Source organism: Notolepis coatsorum, assembly GCF_963971535.1.
Source record: "Notolepis coatsorum genome assembly, chromosome: 8".
NCBI classification, from domain to species: domain Eukaryota; kingdom Metazoa; phylum Chordata; class Actinopteri; order Aulopiformes; family Paralepididae; genus Notolepis; species Notolepis coatsorum.
In genome coordinates, this window is record NC_140172.1 from 84634097 (window position 1) to 84660976 (window position 26880).

The 26880-nt window shown below is 41.8% G+C and overlaps 1 protein-coding gene across 2 annotated transcripts in view; it reads right to left on the minus strand.

The window, feature by feature from the left end:
- esyt2a (extended synaptotagmin-like protein 2a) overlaps positions 1 to 26880 on the minus strand; it is a 225570-nt gene that overhangs the window by 159474 nt on the left and 39216 nt on the right. For both annotated transcript variants that reach the window (XM_084320890.1, XM_084320891.1), the window contains exon 3: positions 16801 to 16842. In XM_084320890.1, coding sequence (XP_084177016.1) covers positions 16801 to 16842 — 42 coding nt within the window. The remainder of the gene's footprint in view (positions 1 to 16800; positions 16843 to 26880) is intronic.

The following is a 26880-nucleotide window of genomic DNA, read 5'->3' on the forward strand; positions in this document are numbered from 1 at the left end:
TAGCCCTGTGTTGTGTTCGAAAGCGATTTCTTTTAAGAGTTATTTTGATGATGTTCTGAGCTTGTGCTCAGCCTTCTGTTTCAAAAGGTATCTTGGACCACGCCATCTCGCCATTCCTTGACATGAAGAACTCCTGTTGACCTCGCTCATCCAGGCCTTCTTCTTCAACAGACTGCGAGTGTGTGTGTGTGTGTGTGTGTGTGCGTGTGCGCATGTGTGTGTGCGTATGTGCGTGCATGTGTGTGTGTGCGTGCATGTGTGTGTTTACGTTCAAGAATAATATGAGTGTCCATATTCTGTGAGAAAGGTTGAGTTCCCGTGGGGGGAGGGGTGCCAGAGGGATTGGGAGAACAGGTGCATGTTGCAAAAAGTAAGTGTTCCCGTAAACAGAGCGTTAATATAGAGATGAAAACAATACAATACGTTATTTCGATTGATATGAATAGCTAGTTACGTTAATATAGAGAGATGAAAACAATACATATTTTATATTGATGTGATGTCGGACTGAAGGACTTGGGCTGTGGAACTGAAAGCTAGGCGCGATTGTTAGGAGTAACGCGATTGGGCGCTGAGAGAAACGTCAGTGGCCAATCAGATTGCGCAAACCGAACGTGGAAGGACAACTGGCTTAGGGAAAGTATTCACGCTAACTGGCTATCGTTCCGTGATTTGTTTACTTGGTAACACGGGTTGCTAAGGAATTTAGGTTCGAGGTTGAAGAAAGTGCACTTTTAGGTTGAAAGAACGGCCCTAATGTCAATGTGTTTCAATATAAGCGTTATGTATGGTGATAACGAGTATATTGTTAGCTCCCCCCCCCCCCCCCCCCCCCCCCCCGCTGATGAAAATGAAAGTCATACCCAGCAAGGTATGACGGTATGAAAAAAATTATACCGCCCAAGGCTAGTCTGGACCATGCATGACCTTGAGCGGTGTTCGGTGTGTCCTGGCGGGATCGCTGAGGGAGAACCAAGCATCAGTATCATTGACAGTGACGACTTTCTCAATGACACCTTGACAGGAGGGGGTACTGCACACCGCTGTAATTGGATATTTCTGCAACGTCTAGAATGTCTTGTACAGGACTATGAGGCAAATATCCAGGTTGAGCATGCGTGCATAAAAGATGCCAAGATTGTGTCGCAGGCACTGACTGAGAAGGTGTCTGAGATGCAGGCAGCAGTTATGCCGTATAGGACCATCAAGCGTGGTGAGCCTCCCATCCACCCTAAGCCCACTCTGTTCTCATTAAGTACAGAGCCTCAGCGCAAGCGGAGTATTATTCATGCCCTTACTCGTGCAGATACAAATGGTGATTGTCCTGCTGCAGTTGAGCAGACTATCCCTTCATACAATGGGTTTCACGCTGGTTTGAATATGGAGCAGAGGAAGAGCAAGGCTTATTTTCATACATCTTACAATCAACCGCCCAACAAGTCAGTTGTGAATGACATCATGGAGAAGCTGTCTACCATCATCGCCACTAAGCACATGCCCTTCGCCTCATCACTCTGCTCAAGGCCGAGAACCCAAACAAGTACCATGACATTGTACCCTTTCTTGGTCCCTTCCATACACAGTGTGTGATGATGAGCGCTATCTACAAGCGCTACAAGGGGAGTGAGCTAGGAGATGTACTCGTGGCAGGAGGAGTTATTGCAGAGGGCTCCGTCGACCGTGCACTGAAAGGCAAGCATTACAAGAGGGGGCTGCGTTGCTTGAGGCTCATCTATGAGGCACTCATGAGTCAGTTGGTAAAGGGGAGGCTCATGCCCAACCTGGCTGATGAGACAAGGGAGAACCTTGAGATTCTGAGAGATACAAGTCTCTCCCAAGAACCCGGTGCAGCTGCAAATGCGGCACTGGAGGATGATACTGACCTCGAGAGCCTCATCACCAATTTATTCACCCAGGTGGAGGCCAGTGACATGGCGGACTACTGGAGGGACTTCCTGTCTATGACAGATGCACTCATGCAGAATGTGCATGCAGTACATATCTGCAACTGGGATGAGTATGTCAGCTCTCTGCGTGCCATGCTGCCATGGATGGTAGTGTACGACAACAATAGGTATGGAAGGTGGCTGCCTGACTTCTGGGCAATGCTGACAGCTCTCCCTGCTGATCAGGTCGCCTTCCTTCGTACTGACTTCACTCAGTCCATCACAGGAAACCCCTACTCCAAAATGGCCTGGGACATGTGGATCGAGTGTACAATGAACAAGGGCAGCAAAATGAAGTCTGGCTGGCTCTCCATCCACCAGAATGAGAAGCAGCTGCTGGTGCACTCCAGAAATGTAAACAATTTGGCCAAGATCCGGGTGGCTCACAATGCCCTGGCCAAAAAAAAAAAGCCAAGAGGAAGCACATAGAATGTGGTTCGAAAAGGATGAGCAGCGCGTGCAGGACCTGGTCGCATGCATGCATGAGTTTGATTGCTTCCCATTTGATCCAGCCTCACCCACCCTCCGCCCCCTACAGTCAGCCATGCCTGCCTCCGACGAACTCATCGCAGACTTCAACTCAGCCCATGCTGTGGGAGAGGAGAAGTTGACCAGCTTCTTGCGAGACCGGGTGTTCAGTAAGAAAACCTCCCTCCATGCACCTGTCCCTCTGAGCAAATGCGACATTTGCCAAGCGGCCCTGCATGGAAAAGCCCGGGGAGGAACTCAAAGCAAGAGCTGCTAAGATGGAGCGGAGTGCTCTCAAGGCAGTGATCGACCTGGTTGAGGTCAGTCAACTTGTGAATCTCTCAGAGTTGCTGGAACATTGTGGTGTCGAGGAATGTGTGGCCTTATTCAACTCCAACGGCACATATAGGAAGACACAGAAGAGCAAGCTCATTCAGAAGATCTCTCTCCAATCTGTAGATCTGCAAGAACCCTACACCGCTCTTGTCGACATGGGCATGATCTGGAGGATGGCAACCCCATCAGCAGACACAAGATGGCACCCCATACAAGTGGTTAGACTATGTCCACAAGGTATCATCCATCATCCTTGCCCGCCATGGTGATGCTGACCGTATTTTCTGTGTAAATGACCCGTACGACGCAGCATACTCAACTAAAGATGATGAGCGAGACCTGCGGGTACAAGGTAAGGTACATGTCCCCAACACCTACATGAAGCTGGGCGACCCCTTCCCCTCTGCCAGAGAGTTCAAAACACTGCTGTGTAGAGTCAGCAACAAGGAACGGCTACAAAAAGTAATATGTAGCTATCCGACTGACCTTGTTGCACAGGGTGTAGATACAGAGATCATCTACTCTGTTGGCTCCCACTGCACCAACTTGTCAACCCAGCAACCAATGCAGAACTACAGCTTTGACCAGTCTGAGGCTGACACCATCCTCTTCTCAGCTTACAGTTCTACGTGAGTCAGGCTACAGTGGCCCTGTTGTCATTGATGCAGCCGACATCGATGCCTATGTCACGGCAGCGGTCATCTCTCAACAGCTGCCCGGTATGCTCTGTATCAAGAGAAAGCAGGACAGTCTTCTGCTGTGGCCTGGTTACGGAGGCGATGGCAGATTGTATTGTGCAGCTACACTGTATTACAGGCTGTGATGCCAACTCAGGCTTGCAAGGGTAAGTCGTCGGTGTATGACAAGGTGGCAAAGAGCCCTATGGCACGACGGCTGCTCTCGCGGTGTGGAGATAGCCTTGACCTTGAGGAGGTGGTGGTAGAGGAGGTGGTAGAGGAGCTGTTCGAGTTCACACGACATATTATTTATGGCGACAAGAAGAGTAGCACCATGGCTGAGGCCCGTGCCACAAAGTGGAAGAGAATGAAGAACAAATCATTCATCCATCTCCCTCCAGATGCAGATAGCCTACGCCAACATTGCCTCCGTGCCAACTACTTGGCATATCTAGTGCGCCACCCCTCCCTGAAGCGACACCCTTCACCACTCGAACATGGCTGGGAGCTGGTGGGTGGTCGCTGTCGCCCTGTCCGCCACACACGACCTGCTCTCCCAACACATCTACCTGCACCAGGGCCAGCTGAAGAAAGTGAGGAAGAGGAGAGTGAGCAGGATGATGATGAGAAGGGAGATGATGATGTATGGAGGAGGAGGGGTGATTCATTGGAATCTGATGATTCAGAATCTAGTGAGGCAGAATGCTCTGATTCGGAATGATCATGACATGTTTAAAGTGGTTTCATTGTTAACACATTGAGTGCCAGCCACAAGAAATCTTGTGATTTCATGCCATGCGTTGAGTGCCGGGGACGATAAATCTCGTTATTTAATCGGTATTGCTTTTATTAGCGATATCCATTCATTTTTCATCAATCTAGCCTCACGTTATCATTGGGACTGTCTATGAGCTCGAACAGGGAAAATACCGCCCCCTATCCTCTCCCGGATGGTAATGCACTCATTGGATTGGACTCAATGAAAATGCATGAAGAAAAAAACCCGGAATCCACATTTTACTTCTCAGGCATGTAACCGGAGACGAGTGGATTCAGTGTGGACCCTCAGAGCAGTGTGGATTATCTGTTTCGAGTACCTAACGTTGGATCAATAAACGCGATCGATATTTGGAATGGCGATCAGGAATTGGAATAATCTTTTTGCATAACATCTGATGTGAGGTAAGGAATCTATGTTACCAGTCTTGGGGTAATCTGTATTTTTCAAATCTCAACATGTCTCCTATGTGTGTGTGTGTGCGGCGTTAGCGCCAGGCAGGGATAGATTTTTCAGCCCGCTTCTCTAGTGTGCATAAGTACACATATACTATCGATAATCTAGCGTTTATTTTAAAACGACTCATAAATCAGCCGGAAAATGACAACGTGTAGTGTGTATTCCAGTAAAGAGCTATTATCACGGAATCTTTTTTTTTTCTAGTAATTTCCAAAAACTTCAGTTTTTCAAAACGGTATAAAACGGAAATGTACCGATGAAAAAACAAGCCGTTTCGTACATGTTGACTGCAAGCAAGTCATTGATAAGCAACGGGCGTATTAGACACATAGCCATAATATAGAATATAGAAATAGCTCCGCGAAAATCATGAAATATCGGAAAATCAAAGGCGGGCATTCAAGCGATAAATCGTGCGCCCCCTGCTGGCACTCAAAGTGTTAACCTGTTCAGGTTACAGCTATTTAAGAGAGCATATTTTGTATAAGTATAATTAGTTATATTGTCATACTGTACATTCATAAATTATTTTGCTGAGATCCTTATGAAGGTAGTTTGTTTAAAGTACAGCAGTACCATGGTAAAATTGGTTTTGACATTAAAAGTTACATTTTCGCTCTACTAGATGGTGGCCATCTTGGATTTCTGGGTCAAATTGATGTCATAGAGTCAAACTGATGTCAGAATTGGAATCGCCATGGTTGACTTACACAAAAAAGTGTATTCATACATGATTCTAGGTGCTCTGGGTAAAAAGTACATTTTTCAAGATGACGTCAGCAGGTATTTTGGATTTGGCCATCTGACAAAATGCCGGGATTTTTGGGAGGGACACTGTGGGGCTAAATATTTTATAAAAGGTCCATAGAAGTCAAATCAATCATCAAAACATCTTAGCCAGAGAATGGTCACGGAATTTTGGTTCTTGACCCAACTAATAAGGTGGAACTTCAGAGGTACAGTGGGGGAAATAAGTATTGAACACATCAACATTTTGTCCAGTAAATGTATATGAGCCTATTCAAGTGAAGGAGGGTGGTGACCCAATACCTAGGAAGACCACCCTCAAGACCCAGACCAGGCTTCACTCCGCCCAGAACCTAGGAAGACCACCCTCAAGAGCCAGACAAGGCTTCACTCCACCAAAAACCCAATCCCCCCTATTTATAATAAAACACAAGATACCAGGGCCCTCATTCATCAACGTGTTCTACGCACAGATCTGTGCTTACCCTGTGCGTACGATCATTTCTAAGCAAAGAGTGGGATTCATCAATTTCGATTTGAACTTGACTCCGTGCTTACGTCTACGCACAGGTCAGAGCACACTTACCTGACGCCCAGTGGTAGAATATATTATTACAACAAGGAAATTAGCTTCGGTGCATAATAACACTGGCATGTTCTGTACGAACCGTAGTTCATTATAGTTCATTGTAAAATAGCAACAGTAGTGTAATTATGGTCAAAACCCTATAAATAGCATTTGGAATAATAGATCTTTCTCTCAGAATGAATGCAGCATGGTTTATATAGCGTTATCGGAATATACGGGGTGTAGGCTACTGACTGACTGCGCTCTGCGTAGCTTGATTGATTGATTGATTGAAAAGTTTATTAACAGATTGCAGAATGGGTACAGTACAGTACAGCTCAGTACATACAATTGTTAATTGGGGATGCAGACCAGAGAAAGACTTTCGTCTTGTTTACATCAGGGTCCCCCATTTTCAATTCATCATAAATCATAAAGCTCAACTCGTTATTATTTTGCGCAGACCGCAGAAACACGGGAACGTTTTGATTATATTTAAAAGGCTTTACGTTAAATGAAACAAGTGGAATTTCGAAGCTGTAAGCAGAATACAAGTCATATGAATATAGTGTTCTTCCCCCTTTTTACTGTATAAGAAAGAATAGAAAACGCATTGCAATGACACCAGATAGTGGACAGACTATGTATATGATGGGATTCAAGTTTGCGTTTTTGTTGATCATAGGCATGCTGTCAGAGTATGATATCTTAATCAAACATTCTAGAACATTTGTCGTCACAGATCATGTCCTAATAGAACATAGGCTATGGCATGGATCGTGATATTGTGTGGACTGTTATTATTACTGTACCGGTACCACCCATTGTGACAACAGCCTTGTGAGTCCCGCACACAAACATGATGGAATTCAAGTTCATGTATTGAAAGGCAGGCTACATCATACATGCAGTGAGATTCATTGTTCTTGTATATGCTCTCGTATTATTGTTTATATAGGCTACCCAATACTGACATCAAAATAGATTGTAGTATGCCTCTAGAAATCATATGCAGCAGGTAGAAAATTGACGGGAGATCCATCGCGAACTTTAATCCCTGGGTATTAATCAAACAACACGGGAAAAGGCAGTCATATTCCAGCGCGGTATTTATTAGTGTTTGCGCTGCCCAAACACGCTTCCCTCGGCTTAGTCCATTTTTCCACATTTCATGGGTGTATTCCATTACCGTATATGGTTAATCGGGGCGTTTCTGGTATGCAAATACTTAAAACAGTGCACGAGCTCAAACGTAGGATCAAAGTCATATTCATCATGACAGGTGTGCGTAGAGCCTGCGTACGCACGTGTGATGAATCCCGACTTCCCTGTGCGTACACTGGTTCTACATTCTGTGCTTACGTGTGGAAATAGAACATGTTCTACGCACACATTGATGAATGAGGGCCCTGGGCCCTAATGATAAGGATACGCACTCAATGAAGAAACCCAATCCCCCTAAAAACATCTGTGTTACTCATAGTGGTCAAATAAATATATATATATATATATATGTGTGTGTGTGTGTGTGTGTGTGTGTGTGTGTGTGTGTGTGTGTGTGTGTGTGTGTGTGTGTGTGTGTGGTTGTAGGAGGAAATGGTTCAAATGTGAGCTCCAGATATTCACAATGCCAATGCTACATACCCTACCACATGGACCCCAATGGTCACCACAATCCAACATGTCCATAGCTAGGCAGCGAGAGCCAGCATATCACCCGGGCTATCAAGTGGGCACCTCCCTTCACTGGTGTTTTGTCAAGTTAGGCCCACGACACCTCAGGAAGGTGGTGGATCTAATCACTATCTAACAACCAAGATCTTCTCAGATCTTCTGCCTGCCTGCTGCCACGTGGCAGGCCACCCTGGGGGTCCTTAAAACAAAAAGGAGGTGAGAGACCACTGACACCAAGGTGACAAAAGACCACTTGGGTGGCAGCGGTAAGAGAGCAGTAGGGGTACTTTTCTCTCTCCCTCTTGCTTTCCCCCACTAGTCCCTCCCACTTCAGCTCTCAAGCCCACTGACCTAAAAATAGCTCAAGTGTTAGTTGTAACATTAGTAAAATAGGGTAACTTTAGAAATGCGTGTCCTACATCATTGGAATATGTTCTATTTATAATGAACTGGCCAGGATATGGATTCCTAGACCTACTTCTGTTGCGTGTGACATTACATTGTTAAATACCACTCTTCCAAACCAATTATGTTCCTGCATACAGTATTTACAGGGTAAAGAGGATCCTAAAGTGTGAGATTTCATTTCATGAATGGACTGAAAGTTGCGTGGTTGAATTATTGTAAAAATATCTATAAATCTATCCATCTATTGTAAAATAACTATAAAACAGCCACAAGTTGTCTGCAATGTACCGTACTGTAGCTACTGTTTTAAAGCTGTAGAGTTTCCATGGTAACCGCCATTCCATTCCTGCAGGCCAACCTCGAGTCCTCTCTGTCTCTGTACACTCTGCTGTCTTTTTTATCTTTTCCACATCAACTGCTCTGTTTATTCGTATTACTTTTTGCATAATTAAACTATAAAATAAATCCACATCTGAATAGAACTATATTATTTGTTGCGACGGATCCCCCTCTTTTCAAGAGGATCTGAGCACGGTCGGATTCCCCAACAAAAGAGAGAAGGCCAAAGTGCCTTGGTAAGTAAAGTAACAGAATTGTCACTTTTCCTGCCTTGTCCCCATCGTAGACAAGCCCTCAAATGAAGCCCATTGGCCCATAATTATGCTCTGCTTGCACTTCTAGCAAAACAGAGACAACATGCTTTTATCATAGCGGTAGTTAATCAGTCTGCAGTCTAATGCATTAATAATGCCATAATATAATTTACGCATAAAGCTGGCTTATATAAAGTGAACTTTCATTTAAATATGATATCACCATGACTTGTATCTTCCATGCAAAATGGTGATGTACGCCGCAGTGTGACCAGTGGAGGCTGTCCCGCCATCGGCCACTATCTGAGCCAAGTTCAGCCGATAACGACAGTTTGTAAAAACCTCCTATCGGCGCAGATTAATCGTTCGACCACTAGTATGTAGGGTTACGTAGGGGTACATAGGGTAACAATATACATGCTACTATAAGTATGTCAAGAAGTTACATGCACTCCAACCAAACTGCCCATGAATATGGATTTGTTTTTCTTCTTTTCCATTATTGGTTGATTGAGAACTTTGCCTATATGTAGCCTATTGACCCCTCATTATTCCAGCCGGTGCGGGTCTGTCATTATAGGAGGGTATGGAAGATAATTATGTAATGACATGAATATGTATTTATTTATCTTTATTTTTCATTATTGGTTAATTGTGAACCCTGCCTGGGTGCAGCCTATCAGCCTCAATACAGTATAAGGGAATGATTGTCTCCCCACACCACTTGACTCTGATGAAGACGTACCCTGCGTCAACACATTTGTTTAAAAGTTGTTTTGCCTTTAATCCGTGTCCTACTTTGGACTAAAGCTCTGAAGTCTCTACTGTATGTATGTCAGTGTGCTTTTGCCAATAGATAATACAGTATGCCAGTGTGTGAGTAAACTGCTAGGAATGTCCTGATAGCTGCTCTTCACTTGACAGCTCTACAGAGAGTTGGGTGGGTGTGGTCCCTTCTGTGATTGGACAACCAAGGCCTTCCTGATCCAGTAATAGAGACCGCATGAGTCAACTTCATGTGAAACAAGTCAAGTCTACATTACGGCCAACTGATAATTTCTTGATAATGAATTTAGTTTTGACCAAGAAAGATAGCTGTTGTGTATTATTTATAATTTCTACTACACTGCTGCTGATAATACTACTGCCACTACTACTAGGATAATTCAGGTTAATCTATTCAACATAGACCTTAGACATATATAGGTATAAAATAATAAAAATAATCTCTCTCTCTCTCTCTCTCTCATGTGGAACACAGAATAAGCACTGTGGAGATGAAGAGGTTGGCAGAGGCAGGGAAATTAACAGCTCTGTGGGAATGTCCATCATAGATTACATGTAATGATTACACAATATATATATATATGTTGATTTTGTCCGTGATGTGGTGGTACAGTTTACTCGATGGTGTTCTGCGTCAGATGTTGGAACTTTTCAAGAACTGTCGGATTTAGTAATACTAGAGCAAATAAAAAACTGTGTGCCATATAGTATTGCTACTTACTTAAACGAACGAAAAGTTAAAACTCTGCAAGCAGAAATGTTGGCTGATGAATTTAGTCTAATTCATAAACGTACATTTGCCTTAAGCAAGTGGTAGTGTGCAGCAGAATAGATTTTCTCCACGCACAGACAGACGTTTTGGGTCAAACGTGGAATCGGCTTATTCTAGGCCTAATAATGGTTCTTGGAAGGAAAATGACAATAGCACGAATTGTCATTACTGTCAGCGTGAAGGGCATTGGAAGAATAAGTGCCCTAGTCGCAGAGCAAAGGCGGAAGGCTCTATACAACAAGAGGTGCAAATCCAGAGCCTGCAGAATAATGAAAGACCCTCACCACCCCAATAACAGCCTGTTCCAGCTGCTGAGGTCAGGCAGACGCCTGCGAACACCAGCTACTAGGACAGAGAGGCTTCGGCTCAGCTTCTTCCCCCAGGCCATCAGAGCCTTGAACAATGAACACTGAGGGTCACAGAACACTGAACTCTCCACACACAAGCACACATTAGCACACACACGACACGCACGCTGTGCACGCTCGCACACTAGCAGCCACTTTAACATGAGAAAGCACTCACTCATGCTGCACACGCCCACACTTATGGCCACAAAGGAAAGGTCACTTTAAAAATAGTATAGTAACAGTGTATTGCACTACCAAGGGACCTAGCATGTCCTTCATGCTCTGTAAATAACTATGTACAAATACCGTGATGTCCCACTATGTTACCTGTTTATTGCACAATGTTGTTTATTGTTTATTGGATTCCATTATATGTTGTACTACTGTATTGCACATCGTTGCGGGCAAGACCACCCGCATTTCATTGTATACTTGTATGCCGTGACAAATAAAACTCTTGACATGACTTGAATTCTCAAATGAAAATGGCCAGGTGAGACCTGTCGCGTTGGCTGCACCTGCTCGTATTGGTAGCAAGGCTGATGCCATTGATGCAGTTAGGTGGCATACAAGACCTGCGACAGTAACAGCTACAATATCAGACATTGAAAGCGGTTATTCTCCTTATATTACGGAGGGTCATGTTTCATTGGTGGGAAGTGATCCCATTGTACCTGTTAAAATCCTGCGAGATACCGGTGCGTTGGATTCATTTATTGTGGGATCAGCATTGCCTTTTTCACCCAAATCATATACAGGTCGTGATGTACGGATTTGTGGGATGGGGTTACGAGTTGTGTCAGCTCCCCTTCATAACCTCATGTTCTCATCAGATCTGATACAGGGGGTGGTGTCCATGGGAGTTCAGCCCTCGTTGCCTTTTGATGGAGTGGTAGTGATTTTAGGTAATGACTTGGTCATTGGGCAAAACATCACGATATCCACGATACGTTTAAAAAGTGTATCGTTAATGAACTGTACCCGATATTTATATAATATCGTCATATCGCCCAGCCCTAACAACAACCATGGTGTGATGGCAGATCATTCAAAACCAAACTCGGTCGCGAAGACAGTGATTTGCACTCTGAGCTCTAAAAGCCCCATTTGGAAATACTTTGGATTTTGATCAACTTGTGGAACCTTGAGACAAAGTTGTATGCAAGCTATGTAAACTACAGCTGGCCTACCTTCTTTTTTTATGCCAACGCTATTTTGGGAGTTCTAGCGTCAATAATGTAAGTATTCTACTTTTCCGTTTTTAGCACTTAATTGTAAATCATCCCTCAGGGTAAAACTTGTATATTGAATAATGAATAGAGAGGTGCAGAATATCCAGGTCCCTAATGGTTTGTACTATTTCCCGTTTCATGCCAAGGAAAATATATCGCTTCATGTTTATCACACCTTGTTCAGAGGTGTGTTGCTGTGTATGTCCGTTCAATATATACCGTAAACTTTCATTAATTTGATCTCACTACGAGAGACAGCCCCTTCTCAAACTAGCACCAATTCCTTCTCACGCACTGAGAGAGGTGTGTGTGCGCCATACTATGACTATGAGGCTATGCTAAATTACAGGTAATCTCTCAGTGGTGTGTGTGGGCTGAAGGAACAACATCCAGCCCTTTGCGCAAGTTATATTTTGGGAAGGGGGGGTGGGGGGGCTTGGAGCTTTGAATAAAATTCCACATGCAAAAAGAAAGTGTGTTCCGTTGGTGGTTAAAGTAACGTTGCTCACCCGACTTACGTCACGTACACACACCCAGAGAGGCGGTGCCACAGGCTGTAAAAACGCTAAAATAAATATTAAAAAAAAAAAAAGTCTTATCCGTCAATGACCCACATATGTACCTTCAGAAAATCATCAAGGGGGTGGGTGGGGGTCGTTTTAACTTAAAACTGTGATCGGGCGGCTGAGTGGCGCAGTGGGCAAGGTGCTCGCCACTAACGCATGAGATGCTGGTATCGAGCCCAGCTCTCTGCGTTGCTACCGGCTTGGCCGGTCGTCGTACTAACACAATTGGGCAGTGTTAGAGGGTGGGGAAGCCGGTGGATGGGGATTGGACATTGTGGACAGCGACTCCTACAGGTCGGTTGGTGCGCCTGTACAGCAGAATCAGGAAGTATCGGGGGCGCGTCTATACTTCCCGCAAGCAAGTTGTCCTTCCGCGTTGCTCTGATTGGCCACTGACGTTTCTGGTCATGTGACATGTGCGCCAATCGCATGACGAGCAGTGTCTTAGCCCATTTCCGCGTCGAACAGCCTGCAAACGACCTAACGCCTAGTTTATCACTGGTTAAGCTTAGGAGACTCTTTCGCAGTTGGTTAAGGTTAGAGTTTGGAATCAGGGCTGGCGTTCTATCGCCATGCTCTAAGACAAACTCTAACCATAACCAACTTCGAAAGAGCGCCTAAGCTTAACCGTCCAAAGAACTTGCCGTCACACGATTGGGTGCACATGTCACATGACCAGAAACGTCAGTGGCCAATCAGATTGCGCAAAAGAACAACTTGCTTGCGGGAAGTATAGACGCATCGGGGGCAGCGTGAGCCTCCCATGCGTTACTCCTCGCCACTGAGAGATCGCGCTGTTCAGGTGAAAAGATGCGACAGCTGCCTCCTCGTGTACCGGAGGGGACACGTGATGCAAGGCTTGGTCCTCCTCAAGCACGTGCACACAGAGCCCAAGGGGTGCTCGAGCACCTGCCCTTTTGTCCCTCATAAAAAAAGTGCCCTTTTTATGCCAATTATTATAATTATTATTTTTAAATATAATAATTTGTTATTAAGTTATACTTAGGTCCACCTAGCCTTGCCGCGGTAGTCAGTGATACTGGTGTCATTCTGTGTTCAGGAATCCACTTGAGTAAATTAATTGCCCCCACCCCCCACCGATGTATAGTTTCACTTTCACTTCTAGTCGTAGATTTAACTTCATGTGAGGCAGAGAAAGAAGGCTCCGTCTAGAGAAGAGGTGCCGTATATTACACAACAATGGCAGAGGTTTGATCAATATTTTGGATTTAAACACCGCAGCTCGACTGGAGAAGAGCTTAGTCCAGATCAGAAAAAGTATGTTTGCATTGTTTGTTTTTTTTTCTCGTGAGGGGAAAGTTGCGTGGAAGAACGTGGTGTGTGTGTGTGTCTTTCCATTGGTTATCATTATTAGGCGAACGATGAAAATGTTCAGCCTATTGTACTCTGCTGTGTTACAAACATATCATTCATCATGGTTTTGTTTCAGGCACAACTGTAGTAAGGGGGATGGGAGGAGGGGAGAAACAGTCCAGTGCAGACTAGAGTGCGCGGTTGTTAATGAATCGTCATCACTCATCATGCCTTTACAAGCTTCAATGTTTTATTCATCATCTAAATGTGGCAATACAAGCTTGATATGGGGGACCCTGATGTAAACAAGACAAACGTCTTTCTCTGGTCTGTATCCCCTTAACAATTGTGTGTATTGAGCCGTACTGTATTGTACCCATTCTGCAATCTGTTTAATACAATTTTCAACCAATCAATCAATCAATCAATCAATCAATATTCAACGTTAAATTAATTACCTTCTGTGTTAGTAAGTCAGTGTAAAAGTCAGATGTATGGGCCTTTTAAGTCAGTGATAAAAGTGTCTTTCAAGGATAAGTGAGCTCCTGCACTAATTATTATAGTTCAATATTTGATCACCAAAACCCTCCAAAAAGCATAAAAAGGGCATTCAATCGGCATTGCAATTCCAATGTATACAAACGAGCCGGTTAGAATGATCCGGATGATGATTTAGAACGGGGATCAGAGGAAAAATATCAAAGGATCTAAAAACTAGTTTACTCGTGATTGGCGCTGAATGTGTTAACTCAGTGTTTCTCAAAGTGGGGGGCGCGCCCCTCAGAGGGGGCGCAGAGGCATGACAGGGGGGGCCTTGAGATTTATAAAAAAAAAAAAAAAAAAAACTTTTCTTTTTTTTTTGGATTCCAGAAAATTATCACTAAAGTGCTATCTGTTGCAGCTGCACTGTTCTCCATGAAAATACCATTTCTCAAAATCTGAAAATCATTATTTAATAAAACAGAAAAGGATCACCAAGTTACTCTGGATAAAAAAAAACTTTACAGACAACATTGAGACAAAGCTTCCCGACACATCTCCATCCAAACTCTTGGAAGAACTCTTTGAAATCTCATCTGATACAACCTAGAGAGCTAGTTTCAGAGTGTGGTGCTGAGTACCAAGTATCTCATCTCATGGCCCACCAAGTATCTCATGATGCAGCAGTTAAGGTGTTGATACCATTCAGCACCACATACATGATACAGTATCTGTGTGAAGCTGGCTTTTCATCCATGACAGCTCTGAAAACAAAATATAGGGCCAATTTGAAAGGTCACGTTATTGGTGTTATTTCAATAAATTTAAACATGGCCCATTTCATGACTATTTTGTTGGGGCGAGGGGGGGGGGGGGCCCAAAATATTTTGGTCCGCCAAAGGGGGGCCTGACAGAAAAAGTTTGAGAAGCACTGTGTTAACTCATTGACCGCCAATTATGACCAAATTAGGGCTACCACGCCACCGCTTTAATCAATGGGAGGACGGGGAAATTTGCGAGTGCTTAAAATATATCTTAAATTATGGCTATGGGTCTAATACACCCGTCGCTTATCAATGACTTGCTTGCAGTCATTGACGAAGCGGATTGTTTTTTTCATCTGTACATTTCCGTTTTATACCGTTTTGAATACGAGTATAGTTTGAGATTTCTAGTAATTCCAGAGAAATACATGATAATAGCCCTTTAGTGGAATACACAAAACACGTTGTAATTTTTCAGCTGATTTATGAATCGTTTTCAAATAAACGCTAGATTATCGATAGTATATTATGTCCTTATACACGATACAAAAGCGGGCTGAAAAATCACTTATCCGTGCCTTGCTCAGCGCTAACGGCACACACACACACAAACACGTCGTGATCGCTATGAAAAAAAACATCTGATTAACCCAATACTGGTAACATAAGAGTCCTTACCTCACATCAGATGTTCTGCAAAAAGATTAATCCAATTCCTGATCGCCATTCCAAATATCGATCGTGTCCATTGATCCAACGTTATAGTCCAAAACACATAATCCACGCTGCTCCCAGTCCCCCGTCAACGTGGTACATCGATACTGCATGCCCGGAAAAATAAAACCGGACCGGACTTTTTTTTTATGCACAGTCCCAGCCAATCCAATCCAATGATGTGCAATACCATCCGGGAGACGATAGGCGGCGGTATTTGCCCTTTTGCAAGCTCAGACCCATTCTCAACGATAACATCAGGTTGGATGGATGAAAATGAATGGATATCGCTAATAAAAGAAATAACGATTATAACCCGACTATACTCGTGATTGGCGCTGAACGGTTGGCTAGTTAACCCGACTATACTCGTGACTGGCGTTGAATGAGTTAAAGAAAGTTGATTTAATATTTTTTTTTTAAAGACTCATTTAATCAGATTAATCACTTTATTCAAATTGAGGATTGTTTGAGTTTTTATTTTTTTATGATTGTCATAAGATATGATGACAGACATTCGAAGCTTCATTCGAAAACTTCAATAGAAGCTTCGAATGTAAAAAGAATTAGATTCGGTACAGCCCTAGTAGATTCTCTATTAGATTATCTAGCAATGCCCCGCTTCACTCTCACACAATTACAAACGCTGAGAACTGTGAGGTGCCGGGTATGACAGCAGTCTGACACGGTTGCCCACTGAGCAGCTCAGTATTAACTGCCTTGCTCAAGAGCACTTCCAACAGTGGAACAAACCCACAACCTTCCAGTCACAAAGCTGCTTCTCTACCCTTAAGGCCACCGCTGCCCCCCAAATAAACAGATTACTTGTAACAGTACAGTACCTGTAATCTGTGACATTTACTGCATTAAACAGTCAGACTTCAGAAGAACATAAGTGACTGATTGACGACGAAACCCCCCCTCACTTATTTGCCATCTTCCCCAGAGTCAAACAAGAAGATTGATATCAGTTTAATCTCTGTGAGAGAGAAAGGTCCAGAGAGAAAGGTCCAGGTGCGTAGCTTAGCACAAGGACTGGAAGCTATGTCAAAAGTGAAGAAATACAACTTCCAACAACTCCAAAATGTACGCAGCGAGATGGAATTGATATCAATCATCTTTTCCGACTCTGGGGATGATGAGCGACCCTGGCGGTGCTGTTCAGTACCTTGTTCAGCCACTCTACTCTCTCCACATCTGGGAAATGGACCTGAAATGAGGGAGAGAGAGAAACACAAGAGAATATGATGAACAGAACGAGATATGAAGAGAGATCAGATATTAAATATCTATCTAATTGCGATTATTTTGATTGATATTGCAATTGTGATATGATTTACAATATTAGAGGGAATAATAATTTTTGCATGATTATTAAAATAGCAATTGAAAAACATGAATTTTTTTGCAGGGATCCGTCTCTAGAACAGTGGTTCTCAAACTTTTTACACCAAGTACCACCTGAGAACGTAGCTGGCTCTCCAAGTACCACCATATGACCGGCGTTAAAATACAGTCTATTCAGCTATGCACAGTTCACGCAGGAGGCAAATGTATTCCTAATACCATTATTTATTGTTAACTTTTGTCAGACACAGCCACAATGTACAAAGGGATAGCACTAGAACTAGCAAACGCTTCCACACAACTCATACAATGCAAGGGGCATTGAGAACATAATAACTAACATTCTCACATAGCAAGTGAGAAAATTAAGAACAACTTTATTTCAGCAAATGTAGGTACTTAATTCTCTCTCACACACAGCAAGCAATTGTCCACACACACACACACACACACACACACACACACACACAATTATTTTGTTACAAAAACTTAATTTCCTGCATTCTGGTGCAGGAATTTTTGAATTTTTACCCTTTAAATGCCAGTGTTTGTGATGGGCATCACACATTATTGTAAAAAAGAAAAGAAAACACATATTCAATACATTTTTGAATGTTTACCCTTTAAATGCCAGTTTGTGTGATGGCATCACAAATTATTGTTAAAAAAAACACAAAAAGTAAAATATTTACAATATATCAAATGCAAAGTACATTTTTCTGGGGGGGATTATTACAGGCTAGGCATGTGTCAATGATTAGCAGCAACACATATTTTGATGGATTTTTTGTAATGTCAGATTTAACACCAACTCTTTTCAGAAAAGTGGGAGTATTTCATTTTTTATCTGACATTACAAGAAATCTAAAAATAAATGGTTATGATCAAGGCTGAAGTTGAATTAAATATTTATGACGGTTTAGACTGCAGACTCTGTCACAGTGATCTCCTGGTTGTTCCCCACTTAGATTATCTAACTATCGCGCTGCCGCAACCAGAAACACTGGACTGGCCTGCTTCTAAGTTCAGTGGCCTGACTGCAAAAAAAAAAAAAAAAAAAAAAAAATGTAGATTTTTTGGAAATGTTTTCAAGTACCACCAGCAGTACCACCAAGTACCACTAGTGGTACGCGTACCACAGTTTGAGAACCACTGCTCTAGAATATGACTTGGTGGCGCCTTGATTTTTTGTATCAAGGCAAGAATGACTTGGAAGTTCGGAACCCACATGTCAAAAAGGCTGGTATGGTGCTTTATGATTAGGGTTAGCCTGAGGTTAGCATTGTTAAGGTTATGGTTAGGATTAGGGGAAGTGTGTGTCCAAGGAAATATTTTTTTTTATATTGAAGGAATCTATGTTTTTCAATGTGTATATAATGTAAATATCTGGTGGATTACAGCATCTACTCATAGCCATCTCAGAGGAGGAGGACAACAGAGAGAGAGTGTGTGTTAGCAGCAGACTAATAGCAGAGCCATGGGCTCCGAGGTCGTCAGCAGGTTTGTAACAAAAATACTGATAAGCACTGGTGGGGGAGGTTTGGTCAGAGCTATGGGGAGAGTTTGACATCGATAGAAGAGGACATTTAGTGTAGGGCTGGGCGATATAACGATAACGATAATTATCGCGATATATTTTAATAATCGATATCAAAAGAAATATATATATCGAATTATATATTTTTTTTGTTTTGTTTTCTTTGTTAAACCCAGAGACAGTGGACAGACTTGTCTTTCTTGCAACTTAAAGTAATGGCTTTGCTTGTCCAAATGACAATACTGACCTGATTTATTTTTCTCTTGTCCATTTATTTTGTTTGCTTTCTAATGTAAAATACAGTTTGAAACTGTCTGTACACAGTAGGCTATGTGTGCTAGCAAAGCTAGTCTCCAGTCACGAGTCACGGTGCACATGTGCAGTGGTTTGTCCACCAAAAAAGCGCCAAAAGATAGAAAAGAAACTACCAGACCCAGAACTGTTCAACTCCCCTGGAGCCACAGCCAGCAGAGAAGCCTGTTTACTTTTGCTTTCAAACCAGCTGCAGCCTGAGAACTGGAGTGTGTGAGGGGATGTAACACTAAAGATGGTGGCAACAACAAAGAATTTCTGCAAAATAAACATACATCTGTTGTTTAAAAAAAAAAATGGAGTGCCACGACATCGCTAGCTCCGGCTGACCGGGAAGATTTTGGCTAACGACAAGGCCTAAATCGCCATTGGACTAAAAGAGACGGTAGAATACTGAATTTAGGTTTTCTTCAAAGACAGTTCAAGGACATTACAGAAAGAACTGTTTTCCATCTGGTACAGAGGCTATGTTTATGAAAATATGGACTATGGATGTACTAACAGTAGGGGTGTAACGGTACGCGGATACGTACTGTACCGCCTCAATGTGGTCCTCCAGTACAGTACGGGCTGTGCACCGAGCGATTGCAACGGTATGGACCCCTTTTTTGCGGAACTTAAATCCCCCCGGCCCTAATATAACGTGCACAACTAACCGGACGTGTGGGGAGGCGGGCCGCTGACGTTACTAGAGCACAGCACGGGAGCTCCTGTGAGCACATAGCTTAACTACATTTCTCAATAGTGTTGCTCCTTTTAACCAAGTAGCGTTCTTTGTAGTGTAGGCTAGCTATTTTTAGACCCAAATAGTTACTCGCTACTGCCCGGAGAAACTGGACTGCTAAATAAAGATTAAAGATCTAGCGTCGTTGATGCTATTCAATATTAGCTAAATAGCTAACAAACTAAATATAATGTATAGCATAGCTGCCTAAAACACACAATAACGTTAATACAATTACATGCATCATTGTTTACAATGAACGGGTGGGGCTAGTCAAAGGACTGGACACAGGGACAAGTTAAACATGAATTAATTTATTATAACAGGTAGTTTCGAGTCGTGCCTAAGTACGCACACTAGGGATGGGTACCGAATTCTGTACTTTTGAGGTACCGAACCGAAACACGTCGGTACTACAGAGTATCGAATCAAGTGAGAAACGAATTTTTTTTTTTTTTTATTAAAAAAATATTCTTTATTATTATTTTTATTTTTTTTTACTTTTTTATTTTCATGTCAACGTTCACACGCACAATATATGCTTACCTAGGATTTGACTTGATTCAACAACAAAGCAGTCTGAGCAATGACAAGCCGAAAACTGTCGAAATTGTAGTTATTTGAAGTTTGGATTATTTTTTTTACGACTGAGGTAGGTAAATTAAATTTCTTGAGACTAAAGTACCGAAAAAAGGTACCGTTGGGTACCGGTATCGATTCACAGGTACCGGTACCGGTATCGGTTCAAATGTGAAAGGTACCCATCCATAACGCACACAGGGCTATTCTAATCTATACGGCTTTGACGCTTCCTCCTCATCGTTGATTGCCTGTAGTAGCTGCATCTAACGTTAGTAGCTAACGTTAAAACTAACCTAAAGTTAGTTGTTCACCAACAATCAACATTTGTTTTATCATTAGCTCAAAAACACAGAACCGGACAAGACAAGTTGTCCGCTCAATACGTTCTGCTAGGCAGCTAGGATAATAACAACAATACTTCCGCTCCGGTCGGTGGGCTTCAAAATAAAAGTCTAAAACACCGGAAAAGCTCCAGTCGGTGGGCTTCAAAATAAAAGTCTAAAACACCAGAAAAGACGTTTATTTTGTACAGCGTTTTCCTCCACGAGTACTCGAGTACATCATGTGATCAATCAATCTGGATTATTTTTGCCCATCCCTAGTTTATCCTGTGCTGAAGTCTCCATTCCAATAGAGATAGTATATATTTGTGTTTATTTGGAACACTGCCTTTTTATTTATTACGTTTCCACAGTTTTTTCCTCATACTTTATTAACATTTTGTACATGGTACCGCAAGGTACATTAATAATACATGTACATGTTAAAAGGATGACACAAAAAGCCAGACAGAGGGATTGTTTCCAGTTTCAGTTTGTTTTATAATAAACAATCAAACTGAGCATTTTTTTATTTAGGATATTTAAAATGTCTTCCAATGTTAAATAAATGTTTATTGCACTTTGAAACGGTTTCCTTGCATTATTATGCTATTATTATATTAGTAAAAAAATAAATAAAAAGGTTAATTGAAAACTTTTGGGAAATACATCTCAAAAAAATAATCTCTCAAAACCGCAATAATATCGCTTATCGCAATAATTTCTGGGACAATTAATCGCCCAGCAAAACTTGTTATCGTGACAGGCCTACTCCAAGGCATCTGCTATATAATAATCTTCAGATTTACTTGTGTTATTAGTAGGTTACAGCAGTAAGCATTAGTTTGCTCAGTCAATTATGGCCAATTCGTTTTATATTGTTTAATACAGTTAAATAAATAGATAAATGAAAAGCAATTTTTTTGTATCCCCCCCCCCCCCCCCCCCCCCCCTGTACCGAAAAAATACCGAACCGTGACTTCAAAACCAAGGTACGTACCGAACCGTGGATTTTGTGTACCGTTACACCCCTAACTAACGGGTTGATACAGCTAATGAGATATCCAAGTAAAATGACAACGCGGAGGCCAGTCACGGAGCAGCAGGTGACGAGTGGATTAAATTATTAATTATTACTAGAAACACTGTTATCTTAAAATATGAACTGAAAACACCTAAACAAAATCCTTTTGGAGGCACTGTGGTCTGTGAACCAAGAATGATCCTGGAAGATACTTCCTTGAATAGTAAATCATGTTTCTAAATGGAATTGCAATGGCCCTGCCATTGTAAACAACAACGGTGGTGGTAACTAGGGCGGTCTTAAATACTTTGAAGCTTCGTTCGATGGCATGAGCTTCGAACATTAAAAAAAAATCAAAGTGTTTTTTGGAGTTGTACACAACGGCAACGCCACACAAAACATTAATAAGGCTATGCCTATGCTGCTATGACTAATGTGTTACCAAGTTGGCTAATTTAATTGTAATCATCTGCTTTTGTAGGTGCATTGTCCAGGGAACAAAATAACTGGGCGCCCATCGCCAAATGCGTGTAGATTTACCGTCTGGCGTCTAACAATAATAGTCTGCCCGCCAGCTGGCGGGTGTAGTTCATATCGATACTCTTATTTTGAAAATCCTGTGCGGGTCTCATTGCCGCCCCAAGCGCAGCTCCAGTCATAATATCTGGGCTCCGGCAGCTAGCAACGTTCAGGTTCATATGATACTCTTATTTTGAAAAACCCTTAGCAACTCCGCAAGTCATATGATATCCGCCCACTCAGTGTTGTTTCTTGAAAACAGAGCAGCGTTGTAAACAGAGCAGTGTTAACACAGCAGTGCGCCTACAGACGCGAAATAAGTCTGTGATGTTTTTTTTCTTCTCACGAGTCCAATGCAGCTACATGCTTTGCACCGTCGCCATTCCTTTATGCCCACATCGCCCGAAATTAACGTTTATGTACCAATCACTACAACGTTAACGTCAGCTAACAAGCTAATCCTGATGATCAGACGAGACAGAGCCATAAACAGCACTGAGGAAAGGGAAATGGGGGGGGGGGGCACTCTCCCCTTCCCTGTGTGTGTGTGTGCGTGCGTTTGGAAAGACGACGGAGTCACTAGTCAGGACTCAGGACAGGAGTATATTATAGTAAATTGAGGATTACTGAGGATGGACAGATAATGTTGATATTCAAATATAAAAATGTTTGAGAGGAGTGGAAGTTTGAAGACAGACTACAATATGATGCGGGGGTGGTGAGTTGAAACAGTGTGTGTGTCCCGACCCCACTTCTATGTATCAATAAATTATTTGCATTTAAAACTATTAACGCTGACTCATTCCTTCAGTCCACTCAAAATTATGCTAATATTCCTTATGTTGTTTATGATATTAATTGAAAATAGCATATGAGAGTATTATTATGTAATAATAACACATGGCGATATACTAAAAAGCTATTTATAATTTTTGGCTAGTAGAAAATCTGCCCGGCTGGTAGGGATGGGTACCTTTCACATTTGAACCGATACCGGTACCTGTGAATCGATACCGGTACCCAACCAATATTTTTTATTAATTTTTTTTTTACTTTTTTCTTTTCATGTCAACGTTCACACGCACAATATATGCTTACCTAGGATTTGACTTGATTCAACAACAAAGCAGTCGGAGCAATGACAAGCCGAAAACTGTCGACATTTTATTTACCTACCTCAGTCGTAAAAAAAAATCCAAACTTCAAATAACTACAATTTCTACAGTTTTCGGCTTGTCATTGCTCCGACTGCTTTGTTGTTGAATCAAGTCAAATCCTAGGTAAGCATATATTGTGCGTGTGAACGTTGACATGAAAAGAAAAAAATAAAAAAAAAATAAAAAAAAAATGAATAAAATTTTTATTTTTTATTTTTTATTTATTTTTTTTTCGGTTTCTCACTTGATTCGATACTCGGTAGTACCGACGTGTTTCGGTTCGGTACCTCAAAAGTACCGAATTCGGTACCCATCCCTACCGGCTGGTACTTTTAAAAATCTACCGGCCAAATGGCTGGTATGTCAAAAAGTTAAGTTTGTTCCCTGGCATTGTCTGATATAATTATAAATTAAATATTATATAATTGTTTGCTTGATAGACGAAGGTTGCAACATAATTATGTAATGTCATGTCCTTGGCTGTGAGAGCAGCCCCACTGCACCCAGGCAGTGCAGCCGAGTGAAACCTTGTTGGCTGCGTCACAGTCACGAAAGGGGCTACTTAATTAATTAATCCAATCCACTTTATTTATAGAGCACATTTAAAAACAACAAAGTTTACCAAAGTGCTGTACAAGTCCCACAACATAAGAAAAAAAAATATATATATATATATATTATAATAAATGTATTATTATTTTTTCTCTCGAAGCTTCGAATTAAAATCGAAGCTCGGCCCCGAAGCTTCGATTGCCAAAAAAAGCTTCGAAGGTCAGCCCTAGTGGTAACTAAGCGCATTTATAAAGTGCGTCATTGCCAGCGTCTCCGGTGATCCGTTGGGTTAGGTAATAATCACAATAAAGAGAATCGAACCTGCACACTCATATGCTCCAGAATAAACTTTTAATTTATAATGTTTCGTCAGGTCCATGAAGAGCTGGAAACACGGTCAATGAAAAGTGTATTCAGGAGTATGAGAATGCAGGTTATATTCTTTTCCAGATTTGTTTCCACTTCTCAGAGTTTGTTTGGAGGTTGCAAGTAACACAGTTATGAAAAAGTTAAGAAGAAATCTCACACATACACATCTGTCAACTAGGACTGACCCCTATTAATCGATTAGTCGACTAATCGGTCGAAAGGAGCCGTAGTCGACTGGCCAACCTCTTAGTAGAATATAATCAAAAAATAAAAATAAAAATAAAATATAATTTTTTTTATCATTCTTTCCAAAAGAAAAGAGGCCTAGAAGCGTGGCTAATGCTAATGGCACGCATACCAGAGGCTAACTGCCTACGAAAACAGGCACAGAGGCACTGAAAGAGGATTTCACCCATCTAATGAACACACTAGACTAGACAAATATCAAGATGTATCCATCAGTGGACCAATTGCATGCTTTTGCAGAGCACAAGAAGCCTTCAGTCGACTCCTTCAGACATTAAGCACCCCCCACAGCCCAAATGGAATGATAAAAAATATTTAATATAATATTTAAAAATATTATAAATATATATATTTTTTTTAAGTCGACCAATAGTCGACTAACGGCAAATTTTGGCCAATCCTAGTCGACCATCCAAATCCTTAGTCGGGGACAGCCCTACTGTCAACACATACCTGCATATAATCCTTTTTAAATAGCTTTAGATATGATATATCTGTGTAATGTGTATATCCCTTACCTACTCTTACTAGTTACGCTGCTGGCCAGTATGACTTAGGATATTTATACCTGTATCACTGTACATATTAATTAGAGGTGGGCATAGATTAATTTTTTTAATCTAGATTAATCTATCTGCAATCCTGGATTTAATCTAGATTAATCTAGATTAAAATGGCTAAAAAAAAAAAAAAAAACTGCCGAAGGCATTCAAAATATGTGTGTTCTACCCAAATAATGACCAGAAGTAAGTCCTTACTTTTTCTTTCCTCCTTATGTTTCTCAGGCCAGGTGGCCCATTACACCATGAGCCCATCTCCCGTTTCCAAAATGCATTACAGACTGTTTGAAAAAGCTGTTTTGCTATGATAATTGGTAATGAAATATCAAAATAATGTTCAATAAGATGTACTTGTGTTTAATAAGTTGTTTTATTCAGAAGTTAACACAAATAAATAATATTACCAGTACAGTATCTAGCACACTCTCAGGAGCAAAACAGAAAGAAGCATTTCAAACTTGAACTATGTGACATGGCTTGACTCAATCAGTCCAATCTCTATTTCTCCTTCTTCCACCAGTCACTCAGGCAGACCAGCTTGTTTTATGTAGCGATGTCTACTTATAGTGCCTATAATATTTTTCCCGTTGGGTGCCAATGCAAATCAACTGCTCCAGTGGAGTTGCTCAGTGGCCAATGGTGTCAACTGTGGTTGTACTGGGCAGCTCCCAGGTGTGAATGGAACTGTGTGAATGTGAAGCAGGGCGTTCCTGAAAAAGAGCATCTGTGCTCAGCAAACCTACCCTGGGTAAATAAAGGTATTTTTATTTTTTTTAGATTAATGCGTTAATTATATTATCGCGCGATAATAGTATCGCGTTAACGCAGCACGTTAACGCCGTTAACGGCCCAGCTCTAATATTAATACAACTCTGATTAGCATTATTACTCAGTAGTACTAATTTATATAGTATACCCAGTTTAATCACCTTTGCATTGTATATGCCCCGATCACGTTTTTTGCCACCGATACCGATCACCGATCGTCTTGAGCCATATCGGCCGATACCGATCCCATATCGATCGTTTTTGATTAAAAAAATAAAAGATTATATAATTATTTTTTTTATAAAATATATATATTATATAATCATACTTGTAGTTGTATTATCTGCGAGACATCGCCACCACGCAACAAGTCAAAATGCTTGCTATCTGCAAACAGCTCCACTGTGTGTACTCGAGTAGCCTCCAGCTACGGCCAGGATTCTCCGGAGCTGCAGCTGGACCCTATTGATCACATTCAACATGCCCTCAGCTCGAATACGTATCGAATCAGTGTTATAAGACATTGATATCAGGAGCTATCTGTAGCTACTGCTAGCCGGCTATATAACGTTAAGACAACGCCTCAGTGAACTATTTAGTTTAATGGGACGTTTCGTTTTGAACAGTGAGCTAACGTAAGCTAACGTGAGCTAACGTGAGCTATCATGCACTACTAGACTTGCTGGAGCATTTGTTGATATCAGGAGCTATCAGTAGCTAGCCGGCTAGATACCGTTAACAATGCCTCATGTATTAAACTAAAAGTGAATAGTTGACTGAGTCATTTTGTAACGGTAGCTAATGTTAGCTCACGGAGGTCCCAGTGTCCCACTAGACTAGACTATACTAGTGTTTACAGTACATGGGTGCGGGAGGGGCTGGAGGAGGAGGAGGAGCAGACGCCGCTGCTCTCTCTGTGTGTCTGAGACAGAACTCAGCGAGTGAGATCTCCACTCAGAATTGGATCATGTTTTTCAATAGGTTTTGACGATCGGCGAAAATAAAGCATTATCACCAATCACATATTTATACTGATTATCGGCCGATAACAATCGGTGGCCGATCGATCGGGGCATCCCTATATATTAGTATTGCATTTTACTGTTACATTTTCACTCTGGTTAGATGCCAAACTTCTTTACATTGTACTGTACTTGTGCTGTATAATGACTAGGGATGGGCGTGAGTAATCGATTACTCGTAGCTATGGAAAAAATCGAAGAAAAAAAAT